This window comes from Cryptomeria japonica, unplaced genomic scaffold (genome assembly GCF_030272615.1).
Source record: "Cryptomeria japonica unplaced genomic scaffold, Sugi_1.0 HiC_scaffold_1481, whole genome shotgun sequence".
Classification (NCBI taxonomy): domain Eukaryota; kingdom Viridiplantae; phylum Streptophyta; class Pinopsida; order Cupressales; family Cupressaceae; genus Cryptomeria; species Cryptomeria japonica.
This window is the reverse complement of record NW_026729896.1, coordinates 1,235-25,787: the sequence shown is the minus strand read 5'-3', so window position 1 is coordinate 25,787 and position 24,553 is coordinate 1,235. Positions and strand designations below refer to the sequence as shown.

At 33.3% G+C, this 24,553-nt stretch overlaps 1 protein-coding gene across 1 annotated transcript; it reads right to left on the bottom strand.

Moving 5' to 3' along the window:
• Window positions 1-16,204: 16,204 nt before the first annotated feature.
• Window positions 16,205-17,127, bottom strand: LOC131873309 (receptor-like protein EIX2). Its single transcript, XM_059216291.1, has 2 exons — window positions 16,877-17,127; window positions 16,205-16,748 (listed from the first exon to the last, which is right to left on the bottom strand). The coding sequence occupies exons 1-2, from the start codon at window positions 17,125-17,127 to the stop codon at window positions 16,205-16,207; spliced, it is 795 nt and encodes a 264-aa protein (XP_059072274.1).
• Between the last annotated feature and the right edge of the window lie 7,426 nt (window positions 17,128-24,553).

Here is a 24,553-nt window from a genome sequence, read left to right as displayed (position 1 = left end):
AATCATTCAAGAATTCTTTTCCAGCATTGAGCATTCTCAAGTCTCCCTTCAAGGCTAGGTGTTGCATTCAAGTCAAGGATTCAACCATTGAAGAGGAGACTGATTTCAACATTCAATTCCACACAAGAATTTCTATCATAATTGCTACTACAAGCTCCCTTGAGGTGATTTACAATTCAATCTTTCATTTACATCTACTTGCAAGTACTTTCTTTCATTACTTGGTTAATTCCAAAACTAGGGTTTGAACTAAAGGCAAACCCCCAATCCCATCCCATTTTCCTCTCTTTTCTGTGTGTAGGTTGTAGGTGTGCAGTTGTACTTTCGGATTCAGGATCCATTTGTTGAGGTGGAAAAACCCTTTTTGTTTCATGGATTTTTTGGAGGACAGTGTACATTCCCACCACGATCTGAGCAAATTTTCCTCAAATTCACAGGGTGACTTCGTCTCGACATTTTAAGTTGCCAAATCTAGGTGTACAACTTCATCCCATATCCTAATCTCAAGTTATAATCGATTCTTTGTCACTTTTGCACTACATAACTCTATCACTTCCTTTCCATTTCAAAAAAGGAAGAGGGGATCAACTTAACATTCCCCAATTCATTCAGAATTCAATCTACCATCTTATGTGGATAGATTGAATCTAGTGAATTATCATCTCCTTCTTCCAAATGTAATGGTGAAAATTGTTTGAAGGATAATCAATAGTGAAACTCTCATCTCTCTTTGAGGGAAAGGGTAGTCTTCCTCTTGATCTATCATTCACCATTTTCCACCATTACATTTTGGTGAACCCAACGTCTTGCATACTTTCTTTTGAACAATATCGCATATTTTTCATTTACAAGTTTTTAACTTTCTGTAACCTTAGTGATTAATTTGTTAAAAACCCTAGTTTTTAAAATTAAAATTGAACCTGTGATTTGTACAAATTGTTTGTGATTATTTTAGATCTGAAAATTGTCTTGATTGTCAAATTCAATTTCCTCATTGCCTTTTTCAAATTACAATTAAAATTTACAAAATTAAGAGGTTATTTGCTAAAACCCTAATTTTCAAAAATCATATTGAACTTTCGCAAAAATTGGATTTAAACTTAATTTTTAGATTCCTGATTGTTCTCAGATTTGTCTTCAATCCTACAATTCAAAATTTCAATTTTCTCCCCTTTTCCCAAAATTCAAATTTCAAAATTAAGTGGTTAGGCCATCAAACCCTAATTTTTAAAATTAGTTGAATTTTGTGTGAATTTAAAATCAATTTCAATTACATTCAGATTTATAAACATTTTCCAAGGTATCCCTATCCATTAGGATTGACCCTTTTCAAAATTGCACTTCAATTCCTCATTTTCTTCAAAATCCTAATGGGGTCCTATTTTCATATTTGTGCCTTCATTTCACCCATCTAGAGATCATAAAATTTGCCAATTTTGGGGGGTTGGCTTTAAAATACTTGCAATATCCATCCCTGAAAATTTTGTAAAAAGTTGGTCGGACCAGGTGCATTCCCACCACAGTCCTCGATTTTTTTCCTGAAATCTTGGGACATTGTTATGACTCTATTTAATAGCCTAAATCTGAAAGATTGGTTGATTTTATCGATTTTTGATCCTTCTAGAATTGGAAATACCTTTAAAATTCAACATTTCAACTTTCAAGAATTTTTTAAAATTAAGAAGTTAATTATTGTCTGCCCTGATTTTAAAAATTCTAATTTTAAAATTAAGTGGTATTCCCTTGGCCCTAATTTTAAAAAATCTCCAATTTCCTTTCAATTTTGGAAATTGTGTCATCATGTGTCCCCAACAAAGTTCAAATTGTGTAATCATTATTTTCTTGAATTTTGCATTACTTAGTTTTGTAAGCTTTGTTCTACAATTCAAAATTCAAACTTTCCCTCTAGTGCATGAGTTTTACCACTATAAGTCCTACCTATCCTATTCCTCTTAGATGAAGCATTATAATTAAGGCTTCCCAAGGTTTAATTACCGAGGAGATGGAGCCTAATTTGAGTGACTTCTTTAATGAGGATCATGCTAATTCTTCTCATCCTAATCATGTGCCTATTAATGGATCTCATGATGAAGAAAAAGTCTTAACTAGGGTTTCTTTAGATCAACTTTCTATATTGGACAATCAATTTCACAGCTTTCAACAATGGATGTTCCAAGATTACCCTAATAGTGAATCTCTTCCATAAATTGAAGGTCTTAAACGCATGCTTCAAAGTGATAAGAATAGAATTTATATAATGCATGGCATTGTACATATTGTTGATTCTAATGCCATGCCTATCAAGAGTTGTGTTGAAACCGTAGGTTATTCACAACCTTCAACACAAGTCAATTTCTCTATTCCTTTGACTAATCTTATGACTAGTATTCCTACTTTTACATCCAACATCATGGCTACTTCAACTCAAAATGTCATTCCTACAACTATAGGTCATGGGACAATCTCTCTTTTTCATTTAATCCTCCATCATTACCTATGTCTTCCATGAGTGTTCCTATTATTCCTTAATCAATCAGTGTGACATAAGGGGGAAATTTCTTCAACAATTTTATTTCTCCTTTAAGTGTTCCTTTTCCTACACAATCATCACTAATGCCTACTTATCATAATGACCCACCACCTTATTCTCAGGCCATGCCTTCTTTCAATAACATCACACCACCTTCTCAATCACTTATGTCTAATATTAATTCTTCTACTGAGATGACACTTAATAATCTTGCTCAAACTGTGTCTTCCTTACAACAACAAATTTCTTTTATGAGTCAATCCAAGTTTAGTGTGCCCGCCTTTCATGTTGCGAGCCAACTTTCTCTTGATATTGAGATCCCTCAATTGGAACTCTATAATGGAAAAGGTGATCCTCTAATGCATCTCAAAACATTTCAAACCTTGTGTACTGATTTTGCTTATGATCAATGATTGCTTGCAAAACTGTTTACAAGAACACTAAGAGATAAGGCTTTACAATGGTATTTCTCTTTGCCTCCTTATTCTATCACTTCTTTTCAACAATTGGCAAATGCTTTCATCCAACAATTTTAAAACAACATTGGTCCTAAAATCACTTTGATTGATTTAATGCATTGTAAACAAGGTGTTAAAGAAAAAGGGACTGATTTCATTGGTAGATATAAGCATTTGTGTGCTGAAATTTCTTTTCATGTACCTAATAATGATATTCAAAGAATTTTCATTTCTAATTGACAAAAAAATATCAGGGAAAAGCTTATTTTATCTGAGTCTACTTCATTTCCGTAGTTGTTCTCAACACTCCATAATTATGAACTGGTTGTGAGTCAAATGGAGCAATCCACTCCTATGGCTCTGAGTGATAAGGGGGAGAGTGCTCAGCAACCATTTGCAAAGTTCAAACCAACAAAAATCTTCATCGAATTCAATGATCCAATCAACAACAACCATGTGAATCCAACAACAGGTGTGCCTTCTATTCCTAAATTTTTCCAAAGAGAAAGACCGTTTACTCCTTTGAATGAATCTTTAGATAGTAATATGTCTCATTTGTTGCATATAAATGTTATCAAACTTCCCCCTATAAAAGAAATTGATCATTCCAAACTTGCATCTCCTTATTTTGATAACAATTCCTTTTGCCAATTTTATCATCAACTTGGTCATGATACTGAGAAATGTTTTGCATTGAAAAAGAAGGTTCAAGACTTGATTTATAATAATACTATATTTGTGGCTGGTGTGAATGATAAAGGGAATAAATTAGTTTCTCCTCCTAATCGAAATCTTAATATTTTCACTGATCCCTTGCCATCTGATACCTCTAACATTATTGATATTGTGCCTAATTCTCTCACTTCTGAGGAATTCGCCTGTACGGCTCCAAACTTGGTTAATATGGTAGTAACATAAGATTTGCCTAAGGATCCATGTATTACATTTGACCCTAGCAAGACCATTAGAGAACCGGATGGTCCTTTATACATAGTTGTGAAGGTTAAGGATATCCCTTGCCATGGGGCCCTGCTTGATCCCTCTTGCATGGTTATTGTCATAACTGAAGAGTATCTTTTTACTTTATGATTTCATAAGCCTATATATGATTCTTCTAATTTTGTGGTGAAGTTATTTGATGGCTTCTCTTGTCCTACCATTGGTTCTATCACTATTCCTGTTGCAGTTCATGCTAAATCCATGGATGTTGACTTTGTTATCATACCTTCTTTTGAGAAATTCTGTGTGAATTTGGGCTATCCTTGGCTATCTTCCATGAAGGCTATTGCTTCTCCAATACACAAGTGTGTTAAATTCCATCACAATGGAGAAATAATAACCATGAACCATATCTTATTTCGTCCATCCGAAAGAAGCACCAGTATTCCTATTGATCTCTTTTGGCCTAAACAATTTCAATCTCTTCCAACAAGGAGTGGTTCTCTTTTTCAATCTTATCAAAAATGGAAGAATGATATGATCTTATCCTTAAGTCAACCTAGATTGCCAAGACTTGACATTCCTATTATTCTTCAAGAAGAGGTTCTTCCCCTCTCAAATAGAACTAATCTCCCTCCTAAGGAAAATTGTCCACCTACTCCTATGAATGTGACTTTACCTTCTCTTAAGGAGAACAAAAATATTCCTCCTAAAGTTAGACCTATACCTCCTCCTCATGTTGGATCTGGTCTCCTTCCTACACCTAATATTTCTCCTTCCTATAGTGCAGTTAAATCTCCTTCCTCTTATCGAGAGAAGAGGCCTACTTCAACTATTGTTCAACCAAAAAGATCTCAAGCTAAACCTTCGACTATCATGGAGGGAAACATTTCCACTTCTTCAAATGTTCCTCCTCCTTCTCAAACTTCAACTAAGACTCGACGGAATCATTATGCAAGAGAATGCATGACAAATACATCGTGTTCGAGCTTGTGAAGCTATCCCTCAAAATACTCAGTCTCCTTAGACTCTGACAGTTGACATGATTCCCTTTTCTCCTAAGAAAGATGTTCAACCAACATCTCCAAATCATAAGTTGCATAAAACACGTGATGGTTTTACTCCTACTCATGTTCTTGCTCCTCTTTCTTTAAACTTTGATGAAGAAATGGGTGAAAATTTTATTCATAATGGCAATACAACTCCTAATGCTTCTGATAGTGACTATGAGTATGTTGATGTGGACAAACATTTATCGGATGAGTTTTCACAAACCCTAATCCTAGCTCCTAGAATCGAACAAAGTGGCTTCCAACATGAGCATAGTCCTTGTTTGGATCTTGTGATAGCTCCATCTGATGTGCTCGATGTTGCTTCTCTGGCATGTTGCTCGCCTTCCCAAAATAGTGATGAGAAAGATTGAGAGGCGGATGTTGTTCTATATTAGCGATATTAGCACTGTAGATCTCTGTCTCTCCTCTCTTTTTTTTTTTGTGACCATTCTTCGATTGTGTACCCCTGTTATTCTATTGTTCCCTTAATGTCTACTTGGACATGATATAAAGCATTGAGATCTTCTCTTGGTCTCTTTCATGTTGACTCAAAAGACATCCTCTCTTCCTTTTCTTCTAAGGTAGTGTCATACTTTGGGGAATGAAGATTATTATATGCACATACAAATATGATATACATGAGTTATTATACAACATACTGACCCCAAGAAAAGCAATACTACCTTGTATTTTCTCTTCATTATCCTTGGTTTTATACCTCAATTGGGAGCTAAATACTTGCGATAATATTTTCCCTCTTTTATCTCTCTTAGGTGTATCCTACGTTAAAGCAATCACTCCCAATAAGGTGCGTGCGATCACTTTAACATGGGGGCATACACTCTGCTCATACTTTCCTTCTTGTGATACTTAGAATTACTTAGTGACCCTTGTTTTGCTTTGTGATCTTTAGTATCCTTTCTTTCATGACTCATAGAAGATATAAGGCATAGAATTTTATCAAAATTAAATTAAAAATTGAAAGAATACTATAACTAGTATGATTTTGTTGTGTAATAATATTCAATAATAAAATTTTAGAGATTTTATCTCAATAGGTAAGAAATTATATATTCACAAGGAATTTATTCAAGAGAATGATTGTATTGTTTAGCAATGGTGAAATATATTTAAAATAATGATAAAATTTTGGAGCCACTAAATTTTGAAAAGTAACTAGTTCTTTAATCGCTACAAAAAATTGTAAGTTATCAATTACAAAATTATATTATATGTGTATATTTAGAATGTCAGTCTTCAAAATATCTATAATATAAATGAATATATATTAAAATCAATATAAATTAAAATTATCCTAAAAATATAATCAAAAATATGAAAAACTAATGTCTTATTAATACTATCCCTCACACAGGTTGGCTGAAGCTGAATATCGTCAGGTCTTCTCGTGGTAACCATGGTCAAGCAACAGGGGGAAAAGTGATTAGAGACTCACGTGGCAACCTCATCCTTTCTTGTGTGGAAAATTTTGGTGCTCAAGCTTTGAGACTGGCTGAAGTGGCAACAGTCTATCATGGGTTAATTGTAGCAAGGGAAAAGGAGCTTCGATGCATCATTATTGAAGGTGATTCTTGCAATACAAGAATGATGCTTAAACGTGTGGCTAAACCAAACAATAAATCTAACTCGCTATTATCAAGTGTCATGCTCTCCATCCTACTCTCAAAGATGTCAAGTTCTACCATGTGTTGTGGGAAGAAAACTATCTAGGGGACAAGTTTAGGCGCATATGTTAATGATTTTGAAATTTTGATTCACTTTTATGAAATCCTGATAGAGGCTTGTGGCATGATTTTTAAGGGCTTGTTTATTAATGATGAATAATCCCAATGTTGCCTTTTTAGTACTTTTATTTCTTTCCTTTTCCATTCCTTACTAGCTAATGCAGGGAGATTTAAATTTTGTTGGTACCACTTACCACTATATTCTCTAGGCTTGTTGCTTTCTCAACCTAGTTTTCTTTTCTACAGATATGGGTGGTGATTTGATTTAGATCGAACCCAAAAAATTCTCTCAACTTAAGATTAATCAAGATCTTTGGAATAAGGTGATTAAGGAAATCTAGATACTTATGCGGAGGAGATGACCAACCATGATATTTAGCTATCTACAACATTTGTTCATGTCTAGGATAATGGTACTATTAAGATTGGCAGTGTCACCTTTATGGTTTCAATGGAGACCGTAGCAAAGGTGATTGGGCTATCCCTCGATGGAGTTTCATTTCCCAAAAAGAAAAAAGGGAATCATAAAGAGGACTTTGATCGTTTCTTTGAACCTAGGGAAAGGGTTTCCAAGCTTCAAAGTGGTTATATTAGGGAAGAACTACCAGATATTTGGAAGGAGTAAGCTATATTGTTTATGAAGTACTTCACCTTAGAAGAAAGGAAAAGTAGGCTCCATCTGTAGAAATTCCCCATGTTAAATCATCTTTATCATGGGGTAAGAATGAGTTTTTCCTTCTAGGTTATATCATCTTTTTCTCAGTTCGTTTCTAAAGCCATTATTAAAGGTTAACCCCCACTCCATTAGGGATTCATTTATAGATTGTATAATTTCTAACTAGCTTTATCCCCCTCTGGTGGGGTCCCTTCTATTGAGATTGGGTTCACCTATGATGCCAATTTATATGTAGATCTTATTGTTACTCCCTCTAATTCAAGGTAGTGTCTCATTTGGGTTCTAAAATGGCCAGTAGGAAAATACTTGCTAGAATGGCCAAATTTAAGACCATTTTCGCCACCAAAAAGGATCAGGATGTCCATGCTCAACCTCAGATGCAACAAAATATAGATATTGTTGAATATTTTGGATCTGAGCCTCTTTCATTGGATGATTCATACTCCTTAGACACCACATCATTATATTGGTTCCCTGCTAAAATTGGGGCTAACACTAGCCCTTCCCCCATAACCCCTCCCTCCTCTACTAATACTAAACCACCAAGCTCTATGTTGGTTCTAACTAACATTGTGAAGGACCTACATGAGGATATAAAAAGATGAGACAACCTATTAAAATGGCTCTTTGCAAACATGAATGTGGTCATTAAAAGATCAACCAACTAGATTCAGTGGCTAAGGCAAAGGCTAGGACTAACACTTTGGTTAATACGCCTGTACGGCTCCAAACTTGGTTAATATGGTAGTAACATAAGATTTGCCTAAGGATCCATGTATTACATTTGACCCTAGCAAGACCATTAGAGAACCAGATGGTCCTTTATACATAGTTGTGAAGGTTAAGGATATCCCTTGCCATGGGGCCCTGCTTGATCCCTCTTGCACGGTTAATGTCATAACTAAAGAATATCTTTTTACTTTATGATTGCATAAGCCTATATATGATGCTTCTAATGTTGTGGTGAAGTTATTTGATGGCTTCTCTTGTCCTACCATTGGTTTTATCACTATTCCTGCTGGAGTACATGCTAAATCCATGGATGTTGACTTTGTTATCATACCTTCTTCTGAGAAATTCCATGTGAATTTGGGCTATCCTTGGCTATCTTCCATGAAGGCTATTGCTTCTCCAATACACAAGTGTGTTAAATTCCCTCACAATGGAGAAATAATAACCATGAACCATATCTTATTTCGTCCATCCGAAAGAAGCACTGGTATTCCTATTGATCTCTTTTGGCCTAAACAATTTCAATCTCTTCCATCAAGGAGTGGTGCTCTTTTTCAATCTTATCAAAAATGGAATAATGATATGATCTTATCCTTAAGTCAACCTAGATTGCCAAGACTTGACATTCCTATTATTCTTCAAGAAGAGGTTCTTCCCCTCTCAAATAGAACTAATCTCCCTCCTAAGGAAAATTGTCCACCTACTCCTATGAATGTGACTTTACCTTCTCTTAAGGAGAACAAAAATATTCCTCCTAAAGTTAGACCTATACCTCCTCCTCATGTTGGATCTGGTCTCCTTCCTACACCTAATATTTCTCCTTCCTATGGTGCAGTTACATCTCCTTCCTCTTATCGAGAGAAGAAGCCTACTTCAACTATTGTTCAACCAAAAAGATCTCAACCTAAACCTTCGACTATCAAGGAGGGAAAAATTCCTACTTCTTCAAATGTTCCTCCTCCTTCTCAAACTTCAACTAAGACTTGATGGAATCATTGTGCAAGAGAAGGCAATACAAGAATGATGCTTAAACGTGTGGCTAAACCAAACTATAAATCTAACTCGCTATTATCAAGTGTCATTCTCTCCATCCTACTCTCAAAGATGTCAAGTTCTACCATGTGTTGTAGGAAGAAAACTATCTAGGGGACAAGTTTAGGCGCATATGTTAATGATTTTGAAATTTTGATTCACTTTTACAAAATCCTGATAAAGGCTTGTGGCATGATTTTGAAGGGCTTGTTTATTAATGATGAATAATCCCAATGTTGCCTTTTTAGTACTTTTCTTTCTTTCCTTTTCCATTCCTTACTAGCTAATGCAGGGAGATTTAAATTTTGTTGGTACCACTTACCACTATATTCTCTAGGCTTGTCGCTTTCTCAACCTAGTTTTCTTTTCTACAGATATGGGTGGTGATTTGATTTAGATCGAACCCAAAAAATTCTTTGAATTTAAGATTAATCAAGATATTTGGAATAAGGTGATTAAGGAAATCTAGATACTTATGCAGAGGAGATGACCAACCATGATATTTAGCTATCTACAACATTTGTTCATGTCTAGGATAATGGTACTATTAAGATTGGCAGTGTCACCTTTATGGTTTCAATGGAGACCGTAGCAAAGGTGATTGGGCTATCCCTCGATGGAGTTTCATTTCCCAAAAAGAAAAAAGGGAATCATAAAGAGGACTTTGATCATTTCTTTGAACCTAGGGAAAGGGTTTCCAAGGTTCAAAGTGGTTATATTAGGGAAGAACTACCAGATATTTGGAAGGAGTAAGCTATATTGTTTATGAAGTACTTCACCTTAGAAGAAAGGAAAAGTAGGCTCCATCTATTGAAATTCCCCATGTTAAATCATCTCTATCATGGGGTAAGAATGAGTTTTTCCTTCTAGGTTATATCATCTTTTTCTCAGTCTGTTTCTAAAGCCATTATTAAAGGTTAACCCCCACTCCATTAGGGCTTCATTTATAGATTGTATAATTGCTAACCAGCTTTATCCCCCTCTAGTGGGGTCCCTTCTATTGAGATTGGGTTCACCTATGATGCCAATTTATATGTATATCTTATTGTTACTCCCTCTAATTCAAGGTAGTGTCTCATTTGGGTTCTAAAATGGCCAATAGGAAAATACTTGCTAGAATGGCCAAATTTAAGACCATTTTCACCACCACAAAGGATCAGGATGTCCATGCTCAACCTCAGATGCAACAAAATATAGATATTGTTGAATATTTTAGCTCTGAGCCTCTTTCATTGGATGATTCATACTCCTCAGATACCACGTCATTCGATTGGTTATCTGCTAAAATTGGTGCTAACACTAGCCCTTCCCCCATAACCCCTCCCTCCTCTACTAATACTAAACCATCGAGCTCTATTTTGGTTCTAACTAACATTGTGAAGGACCTGCATGAGGATATAAAAAGATGAGACAACCTATTAAAATGGCTCTTTGCAAACATGAATGTGGTCATTAAAAGATCAACCAACTGGATTCAGTGCCTAAGGCAAAGGCCAGGGCTAACACTTGGGTGGACAACTTGGATGAGGGCATAGTTTGGAGAATTGTCGATGATCTTGTTGGCATATTGGGGCTAGTGGGTAGAAAGATTGATGATACAGACTCCAAGATCAAGATGCCAGGGACCAAACTTGAGCTTGGCCAAGAGGTCAAGAAAACCCAGGAGGCCCTTAAAATAAAATTGGGGAGGTAAACCTTTCTTGTAAGAACATGGATAGTAATCATAATGCCTCCCTATAGGCTATCTAGGATGAGATGGAAAGGAAAAGGGAAAACAAAAGAAAACACATCAAGTCCCTAGCCACAGTCTTTGGCCCCACGTCATCTCTAGTGAAATCTACCCCTGACTTCATGTTGGTCTCCCCTAGCTCTAAGATTGGGTCAAGTAAAAAAGTTTTTTTTTTATAAAGTGCTTAGTTTGTGCCAAGTTGGCAAGAACACTACCCCCATATAGTAGACCATCTCTTTGTGTCTATGTTGGGTGGTTTTACTATGTTTTTTCATTATTTCAATTCTTCTTTTTTTGCTATTCTTTTAGTGTATTTGTTGGATCTCTATTCACCCTACTTGTTTTTTCTTATTTTTTGGGTGGGGGAATATTTTATTTGTTGCACATCCCTCGTGTGCTCTTGGTGTCTCTTTGTAGATAGGTAATGGTATGAGCCTATCTCAATTTTATTAATGAAAATAATATAATTATCATGCATCTACAAACAAAATAAAAGTGTGGAGCACAATGTCAAACAATGAATGGAACCTATGAGGAAAAACGCTAGAGTTTCTTCTTATGTAAGAGTTAGGGAAATACTAGGGTGGCCTTATTAAGAGTGATAAGGTTTGTTTTGAGTTTGTTGTTTGGGGATTCTTGCCTATTGGGGATGTTACTTTGTTTGTTGTTGATGGTATTTAGGTGGATGAGGAGGCTCTCTAGAGTGAATCAGACGATGAGCTACTATTAGATATACTCAATTAAGCCAAGTATCAAAATACCCACTTTGTCAAGTGTTAAAATTTCCACTATGTCCTTGCACCTACTTTTTTCATGTTCTTTCTCCCTCTTATGATTTTGTTTTTACCTCTTCATGGGTTAGATTTGGTTGAGGAGTCTTGTGTTGAGGTAGTCATTGGGGGCTAGAAGGGCTCTACTTTATAGACTTTTTTTTGAGGTTGTGGACGACGACATTGATCCTCCTTAGATGCCTATTTATTAATACAAGTTAGATGTTGGGTCCTCTTCTCATTTAACTAAGGTTATTTATATTGTAAAGCTATTTTTGGTGTTGTTCCCTATTGTTGGGTACAGAAGGGTTTTTCTTCCTCTACCTAGTATTGGTTTGGGTTTCACCAAATTATTTCCTTCACCTATGAAAACCCTCAATTCTTAGAGTGTCTTCTCCTTGCAATACCACTGAATGTAATTTCTAAAGGATCTCTTCTTTGGATTATTTTCACTCTACTCTTTATTAGATCCTTGGGCTTGCAAAACTTCTTCTAGGTTGCAGTCTTCACTCATTGGGAGGTTTCTTGGTCACAAGCCAAACATTGATTCTATCTATAGGAGCCCATTTAATAGATGGAATGGTTCACACAAAATGTGTAATCTTTGTTGAACATATTTCTCATATTCTCCTTCAAATTATATGAGGGATTCTCTTGCGTTCTTTAGGGTGGTCCTTGGTTTTCTGGTAAGAATTCTCTTCACCTTCAAAGATGGTCTATTGATTTTAATGTTAGTAAATTTAATTTGACCATTATATGAGTTAAATTTTCATAAATCCCATTGGAATTCTAGAATTAACGTATCATCCAATGAGTTGGTGATGCAATTGGCCAGTTCATTTATATTAATGATATCACAAAATCTAGAAGTTGTTTTCTTTTTACTATAATTTGTTTGTGTTGACATTGATTCAAAGTTACTCAACAAAGTTACATTGATCTATATATTGGTTTTTGGGATTACGGACTCTTTTTTCAAAGCCCTCATAAGTTCCACTTCCATAGTGATGGGATTTCCTCTTGGTTTTGTCAAGAAGATTTTGATTCTATGCTCTTTTGAGAGCATCAAGAATAAGGGTTTTCCTCTACCTCATATAAAAGAGGATTAATACAATTCTTATCCTTGACATAATTATGGATGAAAGTAGTATTTTGACTACCCTCCTAAAGCCAAGTGATGCAATATTTTTGTTTCCAAAAAATATCTTCACAAAGCTCCCATTCATGAAGTTGTTTCAATAAAGAAGACTCCTTTCGAAGGTGATCCACGGTCATACCATAATCTGTAATAAGAGAAGTAACATTATTCAACTGAGATTGAATCTGGCTTCGTCTATATAAATATATTCCAAAATCTAGAACTGTGCCACCTTTTGAGTTGGAATTTTATAAATTGGAGTAACTTGGAGAATTAGTAATTGGAATTACCACATGGAGGTTTTTCCAAATTCCACCATTATGACATGTGTTCATAGAGAGCATGATCTTGTAGCCACATTAATTGAAATTTAAAAAAACACATGATTCTTCATAGGAAAAAGAGAAGAATCGAATCCAAATTTTCAAAAGTTGTGAGACACTTATCACTAATGTAATAAGAAGAAAAAAAAATGATCTCATCTTTTAGAAATTTATTCCAAAGAATGACAATTACTCGAGTAAAAGAGGCATCAATAGGATTAACATCCACAAGATTGAGAAATGAAATATTGTTTTTAAAAAGGATAAAAGATTGATCTAGTCAACTAAGACCTCTAATAATGTCTTCAAGAGAAAGAATAGAATTAAAGTCTTCATCCAGAATCCATAGAAGAGAAACAAATAAAGTGTGCAAAAGATATAAATTAGACCATAACTTAAGCTTATTGTAAAAATATGTTGGTGCATTAATGTCAGAAAGAAGAATAAGATCAATAGAAGAAAAATATTTGTCCACCAAGGATAGTGAGTGCTTGGAAGAAATGAAAAATATAGAAGTAAGTTGATGAGGTCACTCCTCCTTTTCCCCCTATCACCCCCACATACTAACATTAGCATCCCTTTGACAAAGTGGAAGAAAGACTTTATATATCATCCATGGAAAGTTTAGTCTCCCGAAGGAATAAAATAACCATCTCATGATGTTGAACAAGATTGCAAAAAACTGTTTGATAAGAGGTGCTACCCAAACCCTTGCATTCCATGAAAGGATAATCATTAGTGAGAGTCAGTGAAATGCAAGTCCAGAGGATGAACATCATCCAATTCTACTAAAGCTTCACCCAAAAACTTTACTTTATTTTGATAACTTTTCCTCCCAACCTTGCTATTCTTGTCCAAAGTATCCTTTTTGAGATTCTACTACTAAAGACCCAAAGGAAGAGGAATATTTTTCTTGAGATTCTCATTTGCATGAACCATCCTACAACCATTAGGTAAAGTATAAGTAGGGTAACTAAAGGGAACAACTGCAAAATAAGCAATAGATCGATTTGAAGGAATCCACCAAGTCATATTTGGAAGGAGCAGACATTTTATGATTAGTAGCCCAATAATAGAATGCACACTAGAAGGAGTCAGGACTTCCTTAGATACATCAACAACAAAAGAAGAAGGACGCAAAGTAGAAATTTCTAAAATTTTGCCTAGCACATTTAAATTCATGTCATCAAACGTTTCTAAAACATCAAATATATTATTAAAATATCCTTTAGATAAACCTTTCTTCTTTCAAGCAACTTTTTTCACTTTATTCAAATCTCTTACAAGAATAAACTTAGTAGACTTCGTACGCATATTAGACACTAGTTTGTTGCCCTTTACCATAGACATATACTTGGAAGACATAGAATATAAGGGACAAACATCAGAGGCCCTCTTAAGACAATTCCATACGAGATTCTCATAAACTTGGGAAAGCTAACACCAATTTAAGGAAGAGCTTCACAATCCAAGTGTTGAAACCAATGCAAGCTACCTAGTTCGATCTCAATAGACTCTCGCAAGGGGTTATTAAGATCAGTATCCCCATAGATACGAGGATAAGAAGGAACCTTATGGATTTTTTATTTTTTTTAAATTTCATAAAAGTGAGGCATTTATAATAAGAGGCTAGTTTTTATACTAAACATTATACAAAAATAATTGAAATTGAATTCAAATCATTACGTTTCTTTTTTAAAAATAGTAATATGAATTAAGTGAAATATTATGTTTTCATAATTGATATTAAAATTTTTGATATTATTTTAGATCACTATTATTCTCATACTAAAAATAGATAATGATGTATGATCTAAAATGTTGATCTTCAAAACTGTTTTGCATAATTTAATTCACAAAAATTAATTACAAAATATATTAGGTGGTCGATATTGTATTCTTGAATTCTTACATTTAGATTTCAAAATGAGACACGTGTGTGCGTGCACACACACACACACACATGAGATATATGATATCACGTGGTTTATAATTATAGTGAACATCAAATAGAGATTGTAAGTAACATGAAGAGATAGGTATATTCTTAAGATAAGATAAAATAGATTTTATATAAATTAAGAGAAGGGTATATTTTAAGAAATAATCTCAAGAACTTTTTATAAACTCTAAGCAATTTTATTATAAAGAGACATAGAATTTGAGATGTTCTTTTTATGGTTATTGGAAAATGAATTTCTAGAGTGGATGATATTATTTTTTTCTAAATGCCATTTTTTTAAGGATAAGTAATTGTTTCATTAGTGATTTAATTGGTTGGATCATTATATCATAATAACTTTTTTATCATAGAAAGGTCAGTTAAAAAATAAAAGATTTAAATTTTGAAATAGACAAGTTGAATTGAACTATCTATTGATAATTATTGATGGAAATTTAAATGATATATAATACCAAGTAATTAATAAATCTTTAAATAAAAATCTAACAATGTACTAGGAAAATAAAATAAGGTACTATAATTACATATTTACAATTAAAAAAAAAAACATTTTTAATTTTTTACTTCATATACAAATTTACCCCTTACACATACATTTTACATATTAAATTAAAAATAATAAAAATAAAACATGTACAATTAGGCACTAAAATAGTTAAAATCAGGGAATTTCCTATATTACGCCTCGCGATGTTTACATCATAGAAACACCAACGATTTCTGGCTCCCCTTATGCTTATTAAATTTTGTGTCCCTACACTAACAGAAAACTTACTCCATATACTAACAAAACAAACAGAAAACTTACTCCATATACTAACAAAACACTCTATACAATGCTATATACTTTTATCTATTCCCTCTTATACACCGATCGAGAGCTAAAATTACAACATCATACAAATGGAAGGCTCTCTTTCTCACCCTCTTATTGAAAGTCAATATTCCAATCACAATAGAGAATCCCAAACAATAACTCAGTCCAAGTCTGATTGCCCATCCTATCATTTCACCATCTGAATTCTCTGCTTCACCACTTCTCTCAATACTTGTGCAGTTGCCATAGCCAGAAGAGTTGTTGCAGACGGTTACATTGGTAAATGGAATCCCACTTAGCTTAGGATTGCCCAAGTAGGACGACTCCCCAAACGTTAGAAACTGCCCCCCGTGGGGTAAGAACGGGGTAAGATAGATTTAAGAACTGCAAATAACTCAGCAACTGAAGTTCTAATGGAATGTTGCCATTCAGCCTGTTTAGCGAGAGGTCCAAAGGCTCTAGCTGATCCATGCGTCCCAATGTTTTTGGGATTCGGCCACTGAGATCATTCCTTGAAAGGTTAAGGGCTATCAAGCCTTGAAGAGATCCCATTTCGGGAGGAATGCTCCCAGATAAGTTGTTGTTTGAAAGATCAATACATTTAAGAATGAAAAGAACTTTCACAAATTCAACATCCCAACCTTCCCAGGAAATTTTAATCTGATTTGTATATGTAGCACCAATTGAAGTGCATTCTTCGAGATAGTCTGGATTACTTTGCGATGCATTGACCATTGCGAGCAAATTTGTAAGGTTTCTTGGAATGGGTCCTGAAAGGTTGTTGCCAGAAAGATCCAGAATTTGAAGATTCGGAAGGCCAATTACCTGGCGTGGGGAAGGGTGCCTTCCAAATCATTATTTCCCAAATCCAATACTTGCAGAGATCAGCCTTCTGAAATGGATGAGGGAATAACTCCTCTCAAATGATTACCATTGAGCTTCAATGTATGAATCTTTGTAATGTTGCCCCACTCTGCTGGCAATTTACCTTCCAGATGATTTTCTGCCAAATCTAGAGCACTAAGAGAAGAACTATTCCTGGTTAAATGAGGAGGAATGACACTGCTCAGCGGATTTTTTGAAAGGTCAAGAACCTGCAAATATGGAGTGCAAATAGAATCTGGAATCGCTCCGCTGAGATTATTCCGCGACAATGATAAGAACCTTGCATTTTCAAGATACGCACCGATGTGACTAGGAATAGAACCATTAAACTGATTCATCGACAGATCCAGCAGATAAGCTCGAGCGAGAGGAAGAGGACGAGCACCTTTTAAGCTATTATTGTGCAAATCTAGATAGCCAAAATACTTGGGTAAGGTTACTCTAGATGGCAATGACCCAGTTAATTGATTACGGCTGGGTAAGTTCCATATCCAAGATGGAATATTGTTTGGATACTGTTAGCAGATAGGTCCAGAATTTCCAAGTTATATTGGGTCACAAGGAAGGATGGAATTCTATCTAAATTGCAAGAACCTAGTCCCAAAGAGGAAAGCTTAAACTGCGGAATCCATGTTGAGTCAATGTTTACAGTTAAGTGATTGTAAGAAAGATACGGCCACCCTTAAACGGCACACACTAAGCGTTGACCGCTTAGTATGGCAGGTGAGCTGGCACGGTTGCAAATGCTCTGACAAACGTATGCAAACTGTGGAAGCACAGACAAGCCGTTGAATTTTAAATAATATATTTATTATTGATGGTCTCTTACTTTTTATCTAAAATTAAAATATAATATATATATATATATATATAATTTTTAAAATAAATAAATAAATATGATGTTCTAGAGAACATAATATATCTTGAGATGGTATCATTTTTTGAAATTTTTTAATTATTAAAGAAAATGTAAATTTTTGAAATATAATTTAATATTTTTATTTAAAATTTAAATAAAAACATAAAATGCATTAAAAATTTATGTCACTTTCATGTACTTCAAGTTTAAAAGTTAGACCAAAGGCTAGTGCTATTCATTTCTTTTATCATGATGTGTCACAGTACTTGGATTTCACCTAGTTGAATGTCCTTAATTTTAAATCAAGTTTTAGTTGATGTAACTCTAATTCCTTAAATGATAACAATTAAGGTATTATACATTTTTAACATACTAATTCATAAAACATAACAAATTCCCTTACTCATATAAAGGGCTTGTTGCAATTGAACACTCGATTAAACAAATAATTTTATTGGTCACATCACATGTCAAATTAAAGATAATAAATCCCTAAGGCATGCTAATTTATTTTAATTAGATTTACAGAGCCTAATCATCCTTAATTATGCACTATATTGAACCATTTAATAAACTAATTTAATGAAGCATAAATTCAAGGATGACAGAAACATAATGTGTGCAACTTTGATTTAATTGGGTTTATGATTGAGGGCATATTTATTATGAAAATATTCCTAGTAAGCTCTATAACCAATTATAGATTGTCTCTAAGTTGATAAAAAATGGCTCTATAAACTTATAAATAATAATAATGACTGTAACGTGTTAATATGTAATGAGTTCTTAAAATATCCATTTAACTATACAAATAATTTAAATATTCCATAAGAAATAGTGAGAAACCACATGTAAGTGAATTGGAGCAACAAATTATGAACCAATTTTGAGGGTTTGGTAAACCATCATTAGCATAATCACCATGAATTCGATGAAAAATATAATTGAGAAATAAACTAGCAATGGTTAGGAAAAATTCCAAGAAAAGGTGCACAAAAAGGCAAGAAGAATCTTTCTAATTTGAACAACTCCATAGGAAGAAGTACACTTATACAAAAAGAATACATGAATATCATGAGTGGCAAAAAGGAAAGAAAAGAATGTCATTTTTTTTTAATAATGTCCATGAAAATAGTTCTTGAAACAGACTAATGAATCTTTCACCTTTCAAGAAAGGAAATCAACGTTAAGAGAAGCAAGTGAGGCTAGGGAAAATTAACAATAATTCTATTCCATCAATCAAGATCCTCATCTAATAATTTGTGCCTAGAGAATGATATTCATATTTCATTTGGTTTGCTCTTGACTAGAGATTGAAATTCATCTTTCATTTATTTTGCTCAAATTATAAATTTTATTGGCTCCTACCTTGAAAAAGGAAAATGAAAAATTAAATTGAAAATCAAATTGCAGAATCCTATACACTGAAATTCCTCTCAAGAGGATTCTTTCTAGTAGAATTATCTAATAAAATGGAAAGGGATAATGACCTTAATGGAGGGCCAAGGATGTCAAATGGTGTAGGCCTCTTCTTGAAAAATTGTCAATTGTTTTGACTTATTAGATCTTAAAATCCAATAAATTTCAATGTATTTAGAATTTATAGTCTTCTTCAAGAATAATGGTAATGCACAATCTTGGAGTAGATTGACATTTCACTTTAAAAAAATTGAAATCTTAGATGAATTAATTGTGTAGGGAGATTCAAGGATTTATGCAAGGGTATGTATAAGGAGAGATTTGTCCAAATGCTAATCAAATGTATAGTTTAATATAGCTAGATATAATTAGTTTATAGGAAGTTAGGTTAAACCAATCTTTTGTACATGCATTATAAATAAAAAATTCATTACAGAAAAAATAATAGATAGAATATCTCACAAATTTTTTAATGAAATGATACAGAAAAGAATTAGGCAAGCCTAAGGAATCAAAAATCAACACAACACAAATATTAAAGGAAATGATGAGATTATAAATATACTAATTAAACTATTTGATTCATAAAGTAGTGCCTTCAAATCAATTAGCATTGAGATTGTTAAAAGTTGATTTCTTATTCTTCTTTGGATAATAAAGATGAAAATTTCTCTTTTTTCATATATATTGAAGAATGAAATTGTCCTCCTCTTTCTTTATTGGTAGAGAACAAGAGTTATCATAAGAGCCAAGGACTAAGGGGTATCCAAATTCACCCAAGGCACGATCTCGACCTCATCCTATTTCAAGATGTTGGAGCCATGCACTTAGCAAGACTTGATCCTTGATGGGTTCATTAAGAACCATTCGACTTCACCAACAATTCAAGGGCCCATTGACTATAGTTAATAATTTCAATCCTTTTCTTCATAAGAAACATCTTTTTAATATAATCGAGTCAAAGTTGCAGAGATAGCATCCATTTTCTTCTTAAATTGATCAAATTGCTTCACTAATATATTGAAGGTTTAAAAGTATAAGTAATAGTGGCATGAGAAGCATGGGTGGAATATTTTTGTTTACTCGAGATGCATTTAAATTGTTGCTTTTGGAAGCCTTATAATTTAATTAATTTGTGTTTTTGTTATCATCTCATTCTCCAAGATTTTTAATGGAGGATTTGTAAGAAAATTAAATTGAGGTTGTGGAAACCCCACAAGGAAAGGTTCAATTTAGTTTCAGAGCAAAATTCAAACTATAATGTTGCTTGATTGTTACAAAATAGTAATTTAGGTTACATATAATTGGGTTGAATGGTAAGAAACAGTCCTTATAATAAGAAAAAGAACTTGCATTGTTATTACAAATGAACAAAATTGTCTTTTAGACCTATTAGGTAGGTCATGATGGCAGAACATGGGAGAGTGTTTGTTTTGCTCAAGAAGAAATGGAGCAAGTGGGTATCCATGGTATCATTTAGAAATATGGATAATACAATGTTGTTTCGAGGATATCTTTCAAAATTGCAAAGTATTGTAAAGCTATTGATAAGCTCAAAAACTATCTGCCCATGGCTTGTCCAATGCAATCTTTTATAGAACTTGGTGGATATAAATGAAATCTTTTGTTAGTATCCCATTCACGACATTCCATGAGAAGATATTTCTATTTCTCTTAGGCATTTTGTCAAACAGATTAGGTGTCTTTCCTATGCTTATAGATTTTGCATATCCTGCAATCATGGCCTTTTGTCAATCAGTTCATGTCCCTCATCTTTGCTTAAACATTTTGCATGGATATTTAAAAGGGCAGTCAAGACAGTTGCAACTAAAGGATCTAAATAAATTCTTGTGATGGATGTCCATCCCCTGTTCCAAAGCTCCCACTTTCACAGAGGCTAAGAGGAAGCTGGCAAAGGTTGCGATGTTTGGCTTTACACCTGCCCATCTCATTTGGTTGAAATCATCTTAATCCTTTTCAAGAAATGGATCTTCTCCATACCCTACAATCACAGCATTCCGTGAGACCATATTTCTTCAAGGCATTCGATAAAACCGTTCATGTACCTTATCTGTGCTTCAACATTTTGATTGAATCTCTACCATAGCGTTTCCAACTATGATATTTGATAATTATTGGGTTGTGTTGTGCTGGGTTGTAAAAATCCTTGACCATTTCATGACAGCGGTGATATAAATGGGAATCATTGGGTGGGAATAAAGTTTGAATTCAAACATTAACGGTGCTAAACGGGACTCGACGGAATGGATTTGGGAGAAGCTATGGGCCCACACCAGCCACCTCCTCTCCACGTGTAGCAATTGAATCTGTGCTAGGAAGTTTTCTTTAAGGGAGGGGGCATGCAATTGCAGGGGAAGTGAAATCGAGGAGAAGATTTCTTTTAGGGAGGAGGCATGCAATTGCAGGGGAAGTGAAGCAGCATAATATTGTTATGTTTGCAAATGCAACTCTGCCACATGAAAGCATAGCTTCCATTGTTTTGGAAACTAAAATTCTTATTATCTTTACTATGAAAGAAAAGAGATGATCACAAATCATGGGAGAAGAATGATGAATATATCGCTAACTATGGTTAAGTGTTGTTGTGTGAAGAGTGCCGTGTATGCAAAGAGCCACATCAACATAGCAACATTTTTGTCATTTTCAATGGGTGGAAAAGTCATGTGAACGTAAGGCACAACAAATTCGAGGGTCCTGGAGCGATATTTCCAATTTGAATGTGATGGGTATCGTGTAAAACAAGAATATGGTGTGTCAATATGGAAAATTAACTATGTAAATTGTGACTATATGTTTTTTATTCTAATTATTTCCAACATTGACCGACAATTTTTTATTAAACTTAAATCTCGTGCATTTTATTTCCACAAATATTTGTATCAACCAAGAAAAGCTTTCACATAAAATTGAGATCATTGGAAAACATAGACCAGATCATACGACTCACACAAAAATAGAACATACTACAAAAATATAAGAATAATAAAGAAATCAGGGGCACAAACTAAATTTTCGGAGTTGAGATATTTTCAAGCAAAGCATTTTTTCTAAAATCTATGTTGAATATCAAGCAACATTTTTAATTGTGGTTTATTCATGTGATCTTTGAACACTAAGATATATTTGATAACAAGTTAAATTATATAAAATTTAATTATATATCTGAATAATTTTGTATAAATTTTAACTGTTTATCATTATAAAAATTATATAGGTAATAGAGTTTTGATAAAAAATAATTTTATTTTATGATTAAAAAATTAAATATTATTATATAGTAATCAAATTCAAGTTTCTAATATATTTTTAAAAAAAAGTTTGTGAATTTCATATATTAAAAAAAAAATCGCACATAGAGTAGAAACATCATTTTTATCGAAACTCATCCAAGAATTGGCAACAAAATTATAAATTGCTTTGTTTTAATTTTTTCTTTAATTTTCCTAAAGTTTATATTTATCCATATTGAAATAGAAAAGATTGTATTAGGCCTAATTTGATTAGGTTATCCTTTATGTGTTGATTAGTATATGTCCTACATAATTTTACATCGAATTTCACTGATTTTATCCTAATTTGATTCAATCTCCATGCATCTCAAAGGTATGAACATAATCAATAATCTCCACCATTAGTTAGCATGATTTTTTCATAGTCCATGAAGAATTGATATTATTACTTTTCATTTTAACAATGCATATTTATGAATCGACAGTTTGATTTTAAGTGAGTGTGATCCAAAATTTTCATTGAAAATAAAAACCACAATTAAAAACAAAAGTAATCATATCAAATCTCCACCATTCATCACTCTAGATTAGACCCACAAATGCATAATTCGCGTAGGTCACTTGCGTGCATGCATATTTGAACCTAACAGTTCAAAATTGGATTGATAATTTCATCCCTTTTTTACCATTATTATTAAATTAAAGTCTAATTTATTCCACAATACAACCTAGGTTAGTGTTTGTAAGGACTAGTTTCACTTCATTTAAATTATCATGAGATAATCAAAATAATATTTACATGAAAACATAATATAAAGATCATGTAACATCCTAGTAAGGGCATCATTAGCTTGCAACATCATTCTAGGTGTCCTACATACTTGCTTAATGTATTTAATCCTCATGCATCACCATTGTAGATAATTATTTTTATTTATTTGTTTAATCTAGATTTATAGAAATAACGTTTTTTCTTATAATAAAACTAGCTAATGATCTTAATATCCATAAAACGTTTTTAAAAAAATACAATTGGTTTTTTTTCTCTCTTAAATGTTAAACATAATCTAACTTCTCATACATATTGCACAACTCATCATATCCAACCATATTTCATATACTTAATATAAAATATAAACTCAAGTTATTGAAAAATTATTGTTTGTATAAAAATGTGTTTACCAAATTTATTCAAGTGGTTTGTCAATCAAACTCTCAGATCAAATTTATGACCTCTAGAACTTGGGTCTCTTGAAATGGGAAATCTAAAAATGTATTGGAATATAAATGAGTTGTAAAAGGGAGTTACATGTGTTGGTGTGTGTTTTAACACATCATAGGGAATCTTGAATAAAAAATAATTTGGACACCACTTTTAGCTGGTTTTAGCTCATGGCTTTGTAATACCATTTGATAGTTTCTTGTATTTTATATCCTATAAACTAGCTACTTGAGATGGAGGTTATGTGTAAGAGTCTTATAGATATTCAAATACCATTGGATGTCTAGTTAGTGATACTTCTATGAGAAACTTGTTATACAGATATCGTATTACTTTGTTTATTTTTAAATTATAAATTGGGTATCTTTAAAATGTGCTATTTTTCTTTTGGAAGGATTTTCCACATGTAAATCATTGATTTTGGTATAGATGTCATTTGTTATATCCTATAAATTAGGTGCATTAGATGGAGGTTATGTGTAAGAGTCTTATAGGTATTCAATTACCTTTGGATGTCTAGTTAGTGATACTTCTAAAACCCAATAAAAAATTAACCAAACAGTTGCTTAACACATTTTACCCTACACTATTCTAGCACATAAATTCATCAAATCATGAATGTTGATAACAATAATTTCAATATCATTGAGAAGAATCAAACAGTAAAATAATAGTATAAGATTGTAGCGTCGTAAATTGTACACCCTTAATTGGGTGGTACAATTCCAGGCTTAGGTTAGCACCCACCTTAGTGTGTTGCATTTTGCATTTTAAATCCCCTTTAAGCATTTAATTAATCAATTTAATTAAATCTCAAATCCTCTTTTATCACTTCACATATCATAAAAATGGGCCCTTAACTATAAGTGTGCCCCTTTTTATTTTTTATTTTTTTAATTAATTCATTCATCAAAGCCCTAACTATGTTCTATTTTCACCTTCAAGGCCTGATTTCACATATCTAAACATCTTGAATCATCGCATCGAGTTGGGGATCACCTTATAATCACGAC

Coding starts and splice junctions, on each gene's coding strand:
- LOC131873309 (XM_059216291.1), bottom strand. CDS start 17,127: ATGAATCAGTTTAATGGTTCTATTCCTAGTCACATCGGTGCGTATCTT. Junction 16,749..16,876: donor GAAGGTAAATTGCCAGCAGA/GTGGGGCAACAT, acceptor ATGATTTGGAAG/GCACCCTTCCCCACGCCAGG.